The sequence below is a fragment of the Heliconius melpomene genome, chromosome 20 (assembly GCF_056956725.1).
Source record: "Heliconius melpomene rosina isolate 202511_hmr_F chromosome 20, ASM5695672v1, whole genome shotgun sequence".
In the NCBI taxonomy this organism is placed as follows: Eukaryota; Metazoa; Arthropoda; class Insecta; order Lepidoptera; family Nymphalidae; genus Heliconius; species Heliconius melpomene.
In genome coordinates this window covers 6,445,033-6,462,840 of record NC_140408.1, presented here as the reverse complement: position 1 = coordinate 6,462,840, position 17,808 = coordinate 6,445,033, and the positions used below count along the sequence as shown (strand labels likewise).

Below are 17,808 nucleotides of genomic sequence, written 5' to 3'. Positions count from 1 at the left end.
TATAGTTTTATAAATATATAAAATTATTTAATTAGTTTATTGACAATATTAATAAATATAAAGTAACTGTTCTTTCATTTCAATCTTTTAAAAATGTGTAGCTTTACAGGTAATATTTCTAAAATTTAAGAAAGAAAGTTGAAATAAACGAAAGAATGCAATAATTTATCTGAATTATATTAGAATTGTGTTATTATATTAGAATGTCAATGGCAATTTTTATTTATTATGAAGCTCGAAACTAAAAATATACTATTCAAAAATTAGTCTTATTTTTTAAAATTGGTGTTGCTAGTTCTAGATCATAAAGTCATTTATTTCTGTTATTCCTTAAAAGTTTTCATGGGCTAACCAACCCTCGGTATTGCTCATCTTTTTTCATGTTAATATTATTTTAAGGACAAAAGTATCTTAAAGAAAAAGTATTTTAATTATTACTAAAAGTATCCAAATTCGTAATATTGTTAAAAATATCCTGAAATAATTTATTGAAAATATTATTATATGTTTTTTTTCAATATAGCGTAGAAAAAATAGTATAGCAGTAGTCATGTAATAAACCGTACCATTTTTTTTACATAAACAAGACCACAGAACACATTTACTTGAACAAGACGGACTGTGACGACTTGAAAATGTTGCAAGTTACGAAATCTGTTTTTAACTTTCAGAATTCAGATGTGAATATGACTTAACGAGACAGTACCTCAATGTAAAATCTAAATTAAAGATTTTCAATCTATGCGTTTCGAAGCATATAACGTAACGAATGTGAGATAATCAATGTTAAATATGAATATATATTAAATTTTAAAAAGTGATATAAAATCAGATTCTTTTATTTTATTGTGATTGTGCTACAATGGGTTTTTTCAAACAAGGTCAGGGTTCCTAGCAGTATCAATGATGTAAAAATGAGCGTAAGTCAAAATGTTATTTAGTTGATGTTATTTAATGTATAATTTATAAAATAAATATTTTTAAATTTTATATGAAAAATGTCATGGCAAATATCTATCATAGAATCCATATTTAACTACAGTCCATAACCGATGATTGGTCATCTCACGATAAAATGATGATATGAATAATAATGCCGAATAAACTGATTTTGAAGCAGCAATTAATAAAAAGAATCTTAATATTTTATATGCAAATGTATCTTGTGCAGGTCAAGAAACTTTTTGCGAAGCAATCAACACCTTATAAATAAGAAAGTAAGTACTCATAGTCTCGAAACTTTGCTTCTTTACAAATGCAAAATATAATAAGTGTAAGGTAACACTTGGTATATGTATTTCATTTGAGCTCTTCATTTACATACCACATTGTATCAACATCAGTGTTTTGGTCAGAAGAATAAATAAAGATGATATATGAACAAAATAAGAAACAGAATATACTATTATACTCTATATATCAATATCTGATTACATTCAGAGGATCTTATTGAGAGTAGGTATAACAGCTTTGCATATTAGGAAAAATGGATTTCATATAGAAATAATTTCCATTTTAAAGTTCAAAATACCAAAACCAAATATCCTTGGCATGGTATATATGAACATATTTTATTTTATACTTTATCCCATGTAGAGCGGAATGGGTAGAGAGTGTAAAAAACTAAACACCAACCATCCTTTAACATACCATCTGGGAAATGAACAAAAATGAACTTCCCCAAGTGTGGGAAATCAAAACCCTGATCTTTGTGTTCACACAGCCTGTTCAATTGTGCCGTGATGGTATCACATTTTGAAAATTATCTATCTCTATTAGTGTTAAGAACTGTATATTTTTTTATAAAATAAATGCCTGAGGCTAGTTGTGGTGCAGAGGAACAAGTTTACACAACAGGTTCTATTCCCACTTGAGAAAAAGAAACATATTTTTTTTCCTTGCTTCCTGGTTACCATCAGGCAAAGCATGGTGTTGAGTTTCATCACTCAAAACCTCTAGACTTAATGAGGAGGAATGTGGGGAATGGAAGTGGCTGACCATGCTATGTGCGGTATATAGTGTAAAACCAAAGTTTGAAATTAAGTTTTTAAATCACTTTTTGTGAGCAAGTATGTAGCAAAGACATACTATACTATATTTCATTAATTTTATATTAAGTAGTTTTTAACTAAAATTTAACAACATAACGCTTCCAACCATACACATTTTTACTTATATACTAAAAATATGTTAAAATTGAAAAATGACTTAAATATTTCAAAATATTTATAAAAACTCAAATTACAGCAACATTTTTTGCTTAAGTAGATTAAATAAAATTCAACAGTGATCCTTTTCTTGTTTCGAAGACCACCAAATTTACATCTATCTTATTGTAAGATTTACTCTGTCATGATGTAATGGTTGAGATGGCACATAAAAAATTGATAAAATTTTATAGGGCATTCCGTCAAGCTGGCGGCCCTCCAGGATGCGGCTCGCGCGCCCTCGCTAGCTCCTCGCGCTACGCGTCACGTCGCTACTATTACAGGTCAGTTGCAGATTCACTGTTTAAACTAAAAATATAATATATCTTTATCTTATTTTTATTTTAGTTAAAATTATCACATAAAATTTTAAACACAAATATTTTTGTAATTTGATTTTTTTTTTTTATGTTAAGCAATGGATATAACAACCTACTACTAATATTACTTTTATTAAATATTTTAATCGTAGGCGTATCGAACCAAATTATCTGATTAATTAGTAATAAACATTAGCAAAATTCATATTGAAAATGGTTGAAATAAAAGATTTAAAGTAATTTATGACTGCAAATAACAGCATCTTTATTCTCAGATATGCTTTTATTAGGTACATACATATATGGAAACATTTCTTGTGGAGCCGTCGCGAGTACAGATTGTTATTTAAAAACATTTTATTAATCATTAAACATCTATTGTTTATGTAGGTGTGAAAGTAATTTTACTCTAAGTGATTCTACAATATTTGAGTAAAATTGTAGAATACTTTTTAGATAGACGACCGGTTACTTGAAAACGAAATGTTTTACATAATAATCTAAATACGTAAAATGAGATATCATTATACCAAGACAATTCCATAGCACAATGATAGTACACAAAATAATGAAAACTAACTAACTGGTCGTCACTCTTGTTATTTTATTTTGTGGCTTTCCATTCAAACAGCTTACAGGTCTTTGATAACGTAGATGTAAACACCAATAATGTTTACTGTTAGTACTCTTTTTCTCTCCAAATGTAGAGCTCAAGTATACTTACTCTCCTGCAAAATGTACAGGGTTATAGTAATAGAGTAATAGAGTATTAATAAAGTAATAGAGTTTGTGCTGAGTGATCATATGTATGAAGTACAATTCTCAATTTTTAATGCTTATTGAAATGAATATTTTGTGATGTACATTTTTATATCTAATTCAGTTGAGTTTTTCGTTGCTTACTGTTTTTGGTAGGTTGATAAGATATATTGTGTTTCTTTTATAGGTCCAAAATTGTCGAGTTAAAACTGGTGCGCAACAGGCACAAAGTTCATTAAGAACAGCTGCGCAGGTTTCGTTTACCGTCACGTAACAAGCTTGCATTGAATATTGTTACATAACCATCTGATGTTCCGGCCAAATGTTAACCTTTAAAATGTGCTAGTGCTTTTGAAACTTTATTTAAATACTGTACTAGCTTCCGTAGGCGGATTCGCCCGCGTGGTGTGTTGATAAAATCCATCCTCATAAAACTTCACATAGAGCTAGTCGAAGCGTAGGGGCACAAGTATGTGACTGTAAACACGACTAACTGGTCGTGTTTACTGTGGGTTCAATCTCCACTCGAGGAAATCTCTCTGGCGTTGTGTGCTGTCACTCAACACGCAATGGAGTGTTTTAACACTACGTTCCTACACAGCCGGATGTGTGCGGGATACAGCGTGAAGCTGATTTTTTTTATTTATTATTAAAATTTCGCTTTTATAAGATTAATAGGAAGTAGGATATTAGTAGGCTTAGGATATGCATAGGACCTAAAGCTAAAAATGTTACTAATCATGAATTTGTATTGTATGAGCCACAAAAGGATTTTAATTCTGTTAAACAGCCAATCAAGTACATTTTTCCTTTCAATGAGTTGTTTGGACCTTGAGTCATGTTATTTAACCAGTAAAGTGGCTTTAATACGTCATTTCTAAATTGATAAATTTAGTAATTCTGTTAATATTTCGTTGTTTTATTTTGTAATATAATATGTTTGTTAATTAAGTTTTTTCAAGGCACAATGATTTATTATACTTAGCGCACCTAGATGTTATTATTATTTTTAAATTTTATGATTATTTTATGTTTATCAATTTAAATGTTGACTTTTAACTCGCATCTGCAATATGAAGTGGACAATGAATTCGACTCATTCATTTTAATTTAAGCATTGGTATACATTAGTTATCCGAATATGCCACAGCCAAACAAAGACTTTATGATATCTTGTGTTGACTCTCAGCTCAGGACTAGCATTATTTGACATTTAAAAAATATATTGTTTTAATTATCCGATTAGTTACTTCTGGATAGATGAGAATTGTACTTATTTTTATTTCACTCGGCAAGGGTTACATTTCATCACGTGTTAACGTGTTCACGTGTCTAAACGATAAATATGAATCTTTATAAGACGAACAATGAAAGAAATAATAATGCTAAACTAAAATAACTTAGTGAGTTACTTACTCACGCAATCGAAGATGCTACAATAAGATTACTCCCACTACTAGATGAGCTTACAAGAACATTTGTTTTTGTTTTTTTCCTAGCTTCACCGCTGTATCCCCGTAGGAGTATAGCGTAAAGGTATACCTGCACACCTGCCTGCAGGCGTGTTGAGTGGCGGAACTCAACGCCACGAAACCAGAGCGTGGAAAATAAAAACATGAAATATTTTTTTTCCTCGAGTAGGAATCGAACCGGCAATTGGTAGCGTTTGCAGTGGCATGCTTGTGCTCTTGCATCACGACTGCCCTCAACATTTGTTAATAATTATCTTATCTGATTTTATAAATCAAATTAGCATGAAGTTATCGTAAGCTTTTTTTTTTAATATAAAACAAACACAAACAATGAAGGCTTATGCACAGGGCTTATGAATGGGGGAATAGCATATATTTTTGCGATTGGCGTGTTGCCAGCTCCTATTCCGGGCGGGCGGGCGCGAGCGCAGGCCCAGTCTCACGCCGCGGTCCCGCCGACAATTGTCGGTTCACGCTTCACGTCCGCGCTAACCTTATTTCTTATCTGTATGTCTTCTGTAAATTTGTATTTTAAATGTTTAGTTTATTTTTGAGAAATAGGAAATATACTTTAAAACGTTTTCTAGTTAGTATGTTGTGCATACTAAAGATGTACAGTATAGAAAAATAAAACGTGAATATTTGATAAATATCATTATTGACAGAGATTGCAAAAATTGAAGGCATAACAATGAAAGGTATTGAAATAAATTTTAATGCTTCAGACACATTATGTACCTATATCACTTATGTAATTTTTAAGCCATTACGAAAATATTAACGAAAGATACCATACGAGTATAAATCATGATAAGAACCGATTGCCGATATTTTTTTTTTTAAATCTTAAAAATCCCTAATTACAGAAAATAGTTGATGCTCAGCTATTTTCTTTCCTGTAAATTAAGAACACATATTGTACTTAATATAGAGTTAAAGAGAATGTAATCTTGTTACAGCGTATAGGATTCATGTTCCTTGAAATACAGATTATATAACAGAAGTACCGTCATTTCTTCTTTACATTTTCTATTCTAGGTTACTTTTAAAAGTGACAAATAATAGTTTTATTATAAAATATAATAATTTATAGCTAAATATTGAGGTTTCACATTTCCAAATTTAAGTTGTAATAACATTTGAAAAATAGTTAATAATGAAAGGACTGTGCAGTTCAGAGGTGACCTATGTATGGAATCGATGCCAACATATTGACGACATCCTTATTTTTATTAACGCTTTTGAGTGCGACGACCGTGCCGCCTCCACAAGCGATCTATGCGTGTGGCCTCGGTACCATTTCTACTTGGCTTTGTTTGCTAAATTATAATTATATCTTTCTATATCTGTTACAAATAATATAAAGATATATGTTAATAGATTGCTATATATCACAGCCATAATATTTATCTATAAATTCTCCATCTTCTTATCTTTAAATGGTGATTTTTCATCCTCTATTATTATTTATTATTTTAAAAATGTTGGAAGTTATTATATTTAAAAATTCTATAAACTTTGTATAATAAATACCTCTAGTTATTAATAATATGATTATTAGTACAATAACAGTGATCTATTTTATCTCAATCGACACAGTGTTTCTTAATTCTCATTTTAAAAATTAATAAATTAGGACCAAAGTAGATTTGGTGAAACTATTTTAAAAATCATTTTATACGTTCGCTCTGTCGTCGACCGTATTCATTATCGACTATTGTGACGTTACGGCTATTATCTACTATCTAGATTAAACACAAACGATTATTAGGGGAAGTAGAGGCAAGTGCACGTACACACAAGTTAAATATTAGAATTAGGTTCCCCCATTTCTGGTTCCTTAATGTTAATATTAATATTGGACGTTTAAGTTTTATGTGTCACGATACTATAATGAGTGAGAGGCGACCTCGCGCGAGGCCGAGGCGGCGCAACGGTTTGCATGATGAGCACCAGGAGTTGATTTTTACTTGGAGTGACGGTGAGTTTATCTATGTGAAGTAATAAGTATACAATATATGAATACTTACTATCCTTCAATAAGATTGTATTGTTAAAACTACACAATTGGTGTTTATGTTTTCGTTGTTAAGATTCCGTTGCTTGCTTGTATAGCTCTGTCTATTTATTCAGTGCAATCACATGATCGTTTTCGATTAATACGTGATAATGATATTTTTCTTTTATTAAATGAACTAGCCACCTACACTTATTAAATAAAAAATATTTGATGATTTTCTTAAATAAATGGTAAAATATATTATCTACTAACTTCATATTTTTTTAATAAGTGGTCTGCAAAAAATAACATAATATTTCTAGCGTCTCTTGTAAATTTCTCCCAGATGATTCGCTTTGCGAAATGTATAATGTATACATACTCTTCTTTCTCTCGAATAATGAATAGTTAGGGTTTTAGAGTTTTGGACTCATTACACTTAAGAAAATAAAGACTTATTATGTCATATTAACGTTTATATTTAAATGTTTATAATGATAAGAAAACATATAATAGCTTGGTATGAACACATAATATTTTAATCAAGAATTCGAGACAATTGCATTGTGAAAACCTTTTGAGATTGAAGATCGCTTTGAATCCTAAATGTTTTAAATAATTTTAATGTTTTCCAAATATGATTAAAAACTGTAACTCCACTACCTACAATGCTAGGTAGCATTGTAGGTGGTGGAGTAGTACAACCTAAATAATGATTAAAGTTATATCTGTCCACCACACAATTAAAATATTATTAGTTTAGATTTAATTGGAAATTGCAGTATATTTACAATGCTTAACAACCATTATAAGGATTCGATATGTCAAATTAATATTCCAAATTAAAATAAGTAGATTTAAATTTTAATAACAATATGGGATTCAAATGAACTTAGTTTCTCCTCCACAAATTATTTATTTATAGATAGGACGCAACATCTAGAATTTACTTATCAATAATTTAAGTAGTTAGTGTAGTTATGTAAACATTAAAAAAATATATAATTTGATTTTAATTTTGTAAACCAATATTATAAAATAAAAATATTGCTAAAATAAACTTTTAACTTGTGGTTATTTTATTAATATTCTGTTTTTTCATTTAATTACTTTATATTGTCATTTCATTCTTTAATTTGTTGCAAATCAGTTGCAAAGTGCTCCTGTAGATGGCGCGCTCAGCCTGTGGATATAGGGAGGGTGCGGTATTGATTCTGTCTGGTCCGTATTTAATGCAGCAAGTACACCACTACTACATACTCGCAAAATATATAGACTCAAGCGAGTACTTCATAATGGTGTAGACATCGCAATGCGTCCAACTTCGATTCTCTAGTCACGACACTGCGAACCTACGGCTTTCTAACTATTATTTAGATGTTTATCAAATTTTCCTACTTTACTCTAGAAAGTGTTGTAATATATTTAAGGTTAGAATTATAGAGCTAATAAATATTTAAAAAAAAAACGAAGGTTATTTTATTATCTGTAACAATTAGAGGTAACTTTTGTATTTATTTAGTAAAAATATTTCTAATCGCATAGAATAATATATATATTCCTATATATTTTGTATTGTTTATTTGACTTAATCTTTATATTTTTATTAACAGAGCTGTGCAATAGCGAGGAGGTGCCAGAAGTAGAAATAGTTAGCTTGCTTCAAGAGCATATTCCGAAGTATCGCCTTAGAGCCGACAGTCTAACACAATTTGGAGGTAAGGTTCACATACTCTTTATGAATATGGCATGACATATACATATTTTAATCTCGGACTTAAGAATTACAAGACTTAAGATCATTGTATGCATGATATCAATTATTCATCTTGTTAATATTTACAATGAAATGATGATGAAGGAGAATAACGAAAAATCTGAGCCATATTATTACTGATGACTATCAGTTATCCTTATAACCATAAAAATTATATATTTAGTCTTGTTATAAATATTGTTACAAAGAAAAAGATGTTTTTTTCATTGTACGGAACATTTATTACTATTACAGTATGTTAGTTAATAATACAAAGTAAAACCACAAAATATTTTACAAGATATTGGGGCGAAAATAAGAAAACAATGAATAATAGTATAAAATTGACAGATTCCAAATTCAAAAGTAATATTTTGTTTTTTTTTTAAATGTAACGAACAGTATTTATTTATGGCAAGATTATGTATATAAAATATTAAAAGTTGTTTGAGTGCTAAATTTCATTGAAACTTAAATATATATATAACTTAAATATATAATAAATATAATAAAGTTAATTTTCGAGCAAATGATTATTAAGTAGGTACTATACTTTATTAATACGTTAGAGCTCAATATATTTAGGTATAATTTAAGATTTTTGAATGATATAAAATTTTATGTTATACATGTCTTATGAAATATACCTATATTTTATGTGATCATATGCATTTGTGAAATAGAATATTTGACGGCTTATTTGCAAATGTATCACGTATTTTGTGACAATTATAATATGTAATTTTGTAGCTGGCAATTACCGTAAGTAACGTTATTATTTTTATCATGTCTGTGTAATAATTGCAAGCTAACAATGTACAGCTTATTAATTATGTTTATGCTATTTTTTGAAATTATTTTATAATTCATAGTAGATTTAATGAGAAAATTTAAATACAAACAAGCTAAGAATAAACATTACATTATAGTATAGTATCACTGCGTTGTCAATAATAATATGACTATTTTAAACTGAAATTATTAAAATATTTGAAAATATTTTAGTGCACTTTAGAAACCCATAGATAATAATAAGTAAAAAGTCACAGTAAACTTTTAGAACTTGTGGCATGTGTGTCAATTAGTACTTAATAGGCACCTTGAACTTTATTTAGAATAACCGCACTAACACCCATGAAACCATCTAAATTGATAATGTTTCAATTTATAGGCTATTTTTTTATTATGTGATGTATTTTGAAATTGACTCTTTTCTTAGTAGTGCAGAACAATATCTGACTTTACAAACAATGGTAAAATACATCTTTTTTTTATTCTTCACACATCTCGAAGAGATCTGGATGGGTCGAGAGAACCTAGTCTTAAATCGTCATACGATGGCGCCTAAAAGTCATATTTTGTGTAAGCGGGTGAAAAATTACAATTATTTAATAAATAAACATTTTGCATTGCTTTAATGTACAATCGATAAGATACTCTCTGTATAATAAACACAATTGCGCAACTACAGAGACGCTCTACCCCTTAACTAGAACTTTGTAAATAATTTCATAAATTAATGTTTTAAGAACTTTTGATAATTTTCCTTTAACTAAGCAAGCTTAATATTAATATATTCTCCCGTCTATTTTATTATTAATTCTACCGTGCGTACGAAATATATAAATCTTTCAAAATTATTTCACTAAAGTGAAGTACACAGTTGTCAGTGTTCGTCAACGTACTGTGGCCACTTATTCCAACGATGAAGTGTTAATGAACTGAATAGAAACTAGCAAGGAGTTACTCAATTAGTGATAGTTATATGACAACCGAGTCTATATTTAATATCTTTTAAATGACTAAATGATTATACAAGAAATATATGTATATACATATATTTAACGTAAGCGACGAAAACAATTCAGCAGTAATAACTATACTTAAATTTAAATTCTTATTAAAATAAACACATAAATTTATATTTTTTGACAAAAAAAAAACGCTCGAAGATCGCTAAAACGTAATTACACATTTCAATTGGCACGACCTTCGTCGTTCTCAGGAAGTTTTACGAGATTCGAACAGAACTACGATAATTATTCTTATTTGTTAATTTTCAGACAGGTTTAATGTTATATTGTATTGATTTATCTCAATGAGGTTAAATATATGCATTTTCTATTCTAGTACGTTTACGCTCGTCCATGGCCTACTATTCAACGGGTATAATAGAGGAGAAAAGCTAATTTAATACTGTTGTAGTTGAAGTTGAAGAAGCACTTTCTCATTTTCACTATATATTATGCTTAATTGACAAATCACAATGAAGATTTTGTTTAAACGTAATAAAGTTTTTATATTTATATGTGCATGTAATTTATTTTTCGTAGTAGAGCCAAGCCCTAACTCCACCCTAGTGCGTGTATTCTTTTACAGTCTTTAAATGTAAAAGAAATTTGAATATAATGTTTGTTACCAATATAATTCTTCACTTACTCCAGTCTTAACTTTTATTTAATTTTAAAATATAATATTTTTAAATAATTTACCTACTTATTCATAAACAGATATATATAAAATTTGTTTAAAATTCGCATTAACTTTTTTTTGTATGTTGTGATTTAATTTTTTTTTCGTATTAATCTAATTGTATATCTTTCTCATATTAAGAACGTAAACAGTTAAAACTTTGAAACCAATGTTATATTGTAGTCTACTTTCTGACAATTTAATATTAATATATATTACATACTATGAACTTTCTTACAATTGTATGTGTTTTATTTATATATATAAAAAAGAAATTAATATTACACAACTAGAATAGAGTTCCTTCCTACTGAACGCGTAGCGCAGCTTCCGGCGCCAGCGTTACGTAGTCCAACGACGCTATAAATAATGGTGTCTCATCGTACGAGTCATCGTCCGCTGACCAGCGCGCATTCCCGACCGGTCTCGCGTATGCTATTCGTCAACCTGTTGCAATTTGTGGCATGCCATGCTATGATAGGAATCTTAGAAATGCAATTCTACGTTATTTCTTCTAGTTGCTAAATGTCACTTTATATTGAATGTCACGTTTTATATGACACATTTTAGTTTTGGCTTTTCCTATGTTTTGAAATTCTGTCACTTTTTTTTAGAAAACTTTATAAAACTTTATAATACTTTACACTTTAAGTAAGATTAATTTCTTTATTTGGTAACAGATTTTTAAATAAGCTTAAAAAGTTTTAAACGATAAACCTATAATAGTCTATAAATTGAGTTCTAAGAAAGTAATTAAATTTAAATCTACGATGCGTTTAAAAATTTAAAACATTACTTTTAACTGATATTCGTTTAATATGTGCTATATCAATTTATATATTCATGGATCTTACTATTACCGTACCCTAGAATGTCGTAGATTAAGTCACGTGATATCGTCAACGGGAACAAACTGGATTGAAAGTGGACGGGGAATGCAGGTGTTATTCAGAGCTCCTCTGACGTAGCCGCTTCTTAATTTTGCCATCATAAAGTTAAACAGCTAAATATATATTTCTGATTAAAATAGAAACTGTAACTGTGTCTAATACGAATGAGTGGGGAAGGTGGCTACATAAATAACTAGTTGTTTTAGACCTGCTAAGTCTGAGATCGATCTTGAGATGCCATTTCGTACACAATTATTATTTGTTTTGTAGATAATTGGCGTTTTGTAAATTGAAACTACAGTAGTTTGGATGGCATATTTAACGAGTTACGTTTTCCAGGGTACGAGAATCAAGATTGGTTTATACCGTCGCCGGCGCTACCGGTCAAATCCGAAGACTACGCTCTTACGCCTGACCAGATCAGGGAGACGCTCAATTACTTTCGTAAGTAAACTTTTGATATTATATGAATATTTTATATCTAAAATCATTTTTGTAAAAACCTCAAAGATAAACATTTTATTTTTATATTTTTTTAGTATTTACTATTTAGTCGCCTTAGTTTATAATTTGCAATGGTTATAAATCAAAATATTTTTTTACTGCATGCCTTATCCTAGCTCATATGTCTTGTCATAAACATTATATTTAATGTTTGTTTACCAATTTATATTGCAACTACACAGATTAGTCAATAAAGTAACTATATGGATATGGTCTACTAGGGTCCAGCTGAACTATAAGACATAATTAATAGCGTCCTTAACATAAGTGGTCGAGCATAATGAGCATTTTTCATTGACTTATATAAATTGGAGATTTGGAAAATCTGAAGAATACCCATAACAGCTGGCTAAACTATAACAAGTAATGAAATGCAGGCCCAGTGAAAGATGTTCAACGTGATAGGTATTTTACATTGATTTGTAAAAATTAAAGATCTGGAATATCTATCTATATAAAATACAGGCCGTCGTGTATAATATACATCGTTATTGCGAAGCCTATTTGTGAAAGCTATGAATTTGATATCCACTCAGGGAAATTACTAAACTTAAATTGTTTCTGTTTCGCCACTCCCCCAGCACAAAGCCTATTTGAGTAGTAACTCAACACGGAGTAACTTGAATTTTGATGGAAAACGGAGAGTTTTGATACTGAGTTCTCTTTACTTCTTATTTGCTGTAAGTTTCAATCACTGTGGTGGGTGGTATATATATGGAAGAAGCTTGGCAATATAAATCTTTTGAAATCGAATACGGACCAAAACATAATTGTCTATAATACAATAGCAATGCCTTATTTTTGTATCATAGATAATCTGTTACTCTGTGCAATTTTTAAAATAAAACAACGAAGGTATAATACAATAAAACAAAGAAGCAAAGAAATAATTTAATAGATAAGAGTAATGTATTGCGATGCGGCAAGCGGTAACGGCGCGCCAGTCTCGCCAGTGCGGACGGAGCGCGTGCGCGGCGCCTCCACGCGAGCACCAGTAGTGAGGTGACGGTCGCGCCTCGCGCCGGTAGCCACGCGACACGCGCTCGCCCTACCGCCGGATCAATACTGCGACTCCTCGACGCCCGCGGCCCGCCTTCCCTTGTGCAGCACGCAGAACTGCGCTGGCTGGCTGCGCCATCCGCACCGTTCTAAGTTTGGCCTGCACTACACGGTGCAACGCTGCATCGTTGTATCGGCTTTTTTTAACGCAACCGTCCTTCAATCCTAGTGATCTCGCGTTCCTGAACAGTTCCGTCGCGCTCGTGACCTCATTTCATTATTAAAATTTACATGTGATAATATCATTACATCTTACGTAAGACCAACTAAGGTCTGTTTAGCGGTAACATTAATTGGTAACCTTTGTGTGAGGGACTATAATATATTTAATTAGTGTAATTTAAATGGTACGCTATAACATATTACGAATATAGCTACGGAGTCGGCGTGTCATCGATTGAGGCGTGTTCGGGATTGGGGAGACGCGTCGCGACGGCGACCCCCTCCGCGCAACAGCTGTGGGCCACCGTCAAACTATATGTTATCTTGACCGTGAGAGCATAATTATTATGTTCTTTGTTATCTATATACGTATTTTATAATGAAATATTAAGTAGTTAGCATATATTTAATAGTTTGCTTCAAAGTTTAATCGATTAAAATATACAATTTGAAAAAATACGCACTTTCTTTTTGCTTATTTGGCTAACACAATTTAAAAGAATTTATGTAATATATACAGATAATTTATGAAAGGTCAATTAGATTATAGATTTATTATTGACATACGAATGGTAATATTTATTGTAAAATTAAATATTTATTACATTGTGGACGTGCAAAATACGTTAAGTATAATATAATTATACAAATTATTAATTAAGTGAACAAATGTTCATTAATAAGTCTAATAGAGTTAAATTCACATATAAAGATAATATTTTTAATATTTTTGACCTTGAATAGTTTATATCAGAGTTTTAATTTTATTTGTCTACATATAGAGGGCGGACGGTAATTTCATATTTTATGAATGTCCCAGGCGGTATACACACTTACGTGTGATGCAAATTCTCATTTGCCGCACCTGAATTACCTATGTAGAAATACAACAACAAGCTATTGTAGTCGTAACTATTCAATAGATAAGATTGAAAATTGTATGTGGAATAAATAATTCGTTGTAAGAAAACTATCGGCGTATACAAGGTACTGGCTGACCACGGCCAGTGACTTTGGTAGTGCTAGTGCTAGTGCTAGTGATTGCGCGGTGGCGGACGGAAATGGACGCCTTACCATCGATCCATTGGATTCGTTCCGCGTATATATACGAGTATTGTATATGTGACTGAATCGCGTGTATCGTTCTACCGCACATTTTATCGTGAAAGTTTTTAACATTGACCTGAAATACTTAACCGTTACTAAAAGAAATCACTTCAATTTTATTAGGAAGCCCAAGTTTAAGTATATATCAAGTACTATATTATAATATCCATATTAAACTATTCTGCTATTTTTCGTAAGTAACACTTTTTTTTCTTTAAATCAATACATTTCAAATATATTTGATAGTATAATATATAGGGCGAAGTAATATTTTCGAAATATTATTCTTATAAAAAATCATGAAACCATCTTATTAAACTCACATTTTTTATCAAAAAAATAGACTATAGAAATATTAAAAATAAATACTTAGACTTATGTTATACAAGTCCTTTTATATATATATAGATGAGCCGGCTTAAAATCTAAAATAAATATATATATATCGTATTCTACCTTCTTTTTAAATATCCACATGAGAGAATGGTTTCTTGCCTGTGCGAGTCAATTACGAATTACTTTAACTTTCATTTCTCTTATGTAGCATATAAATATTTCATACAGTAATGGCGATAAGTAAGACTAATATATTATTAATAAAAAAGTATTATATCTTGACTTTATACTGGCTTATACAAGGCTGATTTACGTCAGTGCAATCACGTGCAAGGCGACCTTTATGGCGTTCTTACATTCTCTTGTAACATGAAATTTGAATTATAATGAATACATAAAAAGATTTTATTAATAACAAAGGTTCCTTAAGAGGGATATTAATGTTTTACATTTTTAATAATGAGAAACCATCATTTTTAAATACCTCCGCCATATTAAATCTTATATCATCAGTTTTCTAATTGAATCTTTAGGGTGATTGCATTATAATAAATTATAATATATTATTTGAAACGTAAAATCACTGCTATAACCGTAAATATGGAATATTTTTTTATGACAGAATTATTTTTGTAAAACTTACTATGTTAAATGTTTAACGTACATTTGTCTAAATTAAACACTTGAAATCAATGGGTATTAACCACTAGTGATTGCTAGCAATGTTTTAATTATCTTATCTTATAGTTAACCTACGAGTTGGTTTTGTGCAATAAAATAATAGCATTGTATCAGCATTCAGTCTAATAACACCCTTTTGCGTCTTCGGTCTATTACATGCTTAGAGATATTTTTTTTCTGTTATAATCATAATTAAGGCATTACGAAATTATTTAACAGTGTCGACCAGTAGTAAACTCATTTTTACTTAGTGGAAATATGAAACAACAGACAAATAAGAGAATATTGAGGAGACGGATACAATTTAAATAAAACTTGTGATATTAAAGTGTGTGGTCGTATGAAGTGATATAAAAGTGTCCAACGGCCTGAAAAAAACTCTTCGCCGGCGTGAGGCGGGCGGAGCCGATGTCCGCGGGTCGGGCGCGTCACGGCGGAGGGCGGTGCGGCCACGGGCGCGGGGTGCGCGGGAGGCTCGCGCGCCTCGCCGCCGCCCGGCTTCGATCGCGAGCTCTTCCAAGAGCTGAGCTTCCTCTCCGACGCGGAGCTCAGAGAGTGTCTCGGCGAATACCCCGACTTCCTCTATCATCTGGCCAGGGACAGGTTCGGCCGACTCTACTTTCGCGTTATACGGACTTTACTACTTGATCGAGGTACAGCCATGATCCGCCGGTGTAAACACACTTCTGAACACTTCTTCATGCGCTTGCATCAAATTTTTATTGGTTTGGTTTTCTAATTATCATGCTTTTTTTAGCAACCAAAGCGAATTTTGTTTTTTTTCTATATAAAACCCTTCTTCCAATTTACAACTACATTATCTGTGCAAAACGATTGTAGTTAATATTATTATGTCATTGTCATTAACATTATCACAACAGGACTATCATTTATTTTACTAACACTTGGCTGTACAATCTTCATGCTTCTAACATCTGTTCAACTCTATCTGATTTAATACCTTATAACATGGAATATTTAAATAAAAAATACTTCTAAATAAAGTCGCTTCATCTATCTTTCTTGTTTTCCAGGTCATTTGCTTCTCACTAAATTAATTATTATAGCACCACCTATGTAACTTGTCAAGTTATAAATACAACGATATTAATTGATAAAGCAAGCCACAAAAGGGCATAAAAATTAAATTATATTTTTTTTATTAATTATTCAATTAATTTATTCAAATTCACTTTGTACGGAAGTGAATATTAAAATTATGAAAGCTTATTATTGTTGTTAACGATGAACTGAGAACACAATCGATATCCGCTCAGATCACAACACACTCGTGTATGACGAGAGTGGGAACAAAACGCAGCATTGAGTGGGTGCATCTATTATTGATCGTTTTTCCCACTAGTAGGCAGTTTTTACTTTAATAGAAAGCGGTATTGTTACATTCAACTGAATTAATTAATATTTTGTAACAACTCTCAGATATGTACGATTTTATTTTTATTGCGAATCAGCCATAAGATTATGTGATGCGTTGTAATACAAACTCCTGCCAAACTCTAAATACGACATTGACTCATGTTTTCTGACATATACTTGGATAAACTTTTTTCTGGCAGTAAATTTTTCAATCATTTATATAAATATTTTGCTTATATATGTACTGTTCTATTATATAAGTATTAAGTATGTACTAACCCACCTCATGTATGTACAGAAATATTTCTGCATATAAAAGTGGTGGAACGATTTGGGATCAGTAAAATCAATGAAAATGCAATGAAATGCACCAAATGATTATTGTTTTGTAAAAATGTTTATTGACTCTGTGTAATCCAGTTTTCTCATGTTACACAATAGAGCATAGTTTATTCTACCTGTCTCGTGAGCCTGGTGCGCGTTCTTTGAATACGCAGGCAGTCACCAACTCGAGCGATCAGTGCACTCTAGTGTTGAAAGGCACGCACTTTAGTTTATTTTTTGATGTAACACTCGTTACGTCTTCGTTAATATAAATTATGAATATATAAGCTTTTATTATTTCTTTATGAATTATGAATTGAAGATCCCATGAACGTTTCAACATCAAATATTGAAGATATTTGTGCTGGTCAGTTATTGTTATT

General features: G+C 30.8%; 1 protein-coding gene and 1 long non-coding RNA gene across 18 annotated transcripts in view; one reads left to right on the top strand and one right to left on the bottom strand.

Moving 5' to 3' along the window:
- The first annotated feature begins 2,401 nt into the window (after positions 1-2,401).
- The window catches only part of milt (trafficking kinesin-binding protein milt), a 29,080-nt gene continuing 13,673 nt past the window's right edge, over positions 2,402-17,808 (top strand). For 2 of the 17 annotated variants that reach the window (XM_085205152.1, XM_085205150.1), the window contains exons 1-3: positions 6,525-6,739; positions 8,371-8,475; positions 12,215-12,319. In XM_085205152.1, the coding sequence (XP_085061278.1) occupies positions 6,634-6,739; positions 8,371-8,475; positions 12,215-12,319 (316 nt within the window). In that variant the 5' untranslated portion in view covers positions 6,525-6,633. Of the gene's footprint in view, positions 2,492-6,523; positions 6,740-8,370; positions 8,476-9,263; positions 9,276-12,214; positions 12,320-13,320; positions 13,931-14,702; positions 14,901-15,790; positions 16,378-17,197; positions 17,793-17,808 lie in introns of those variants that run through there. The other 15 variants (XM_085205166.1, XM_085205151.1, XM_085205149.1 and 12 more) reach the window with 15 other exon arrangements.
- LOC146527768 (uncharacterized) lies at positions 15,830-17,213 on the bottom strand. The gene is made up of 2 exons (XR_014879199.1): positions 16,718-17,213; positions 15,830-16,685 (listed from the first exon to the last, which is right to left on the bottom strand). It is a non-coding gene; the product is annotated as an uncharacterized LOC146527768 (long non-coding RNA).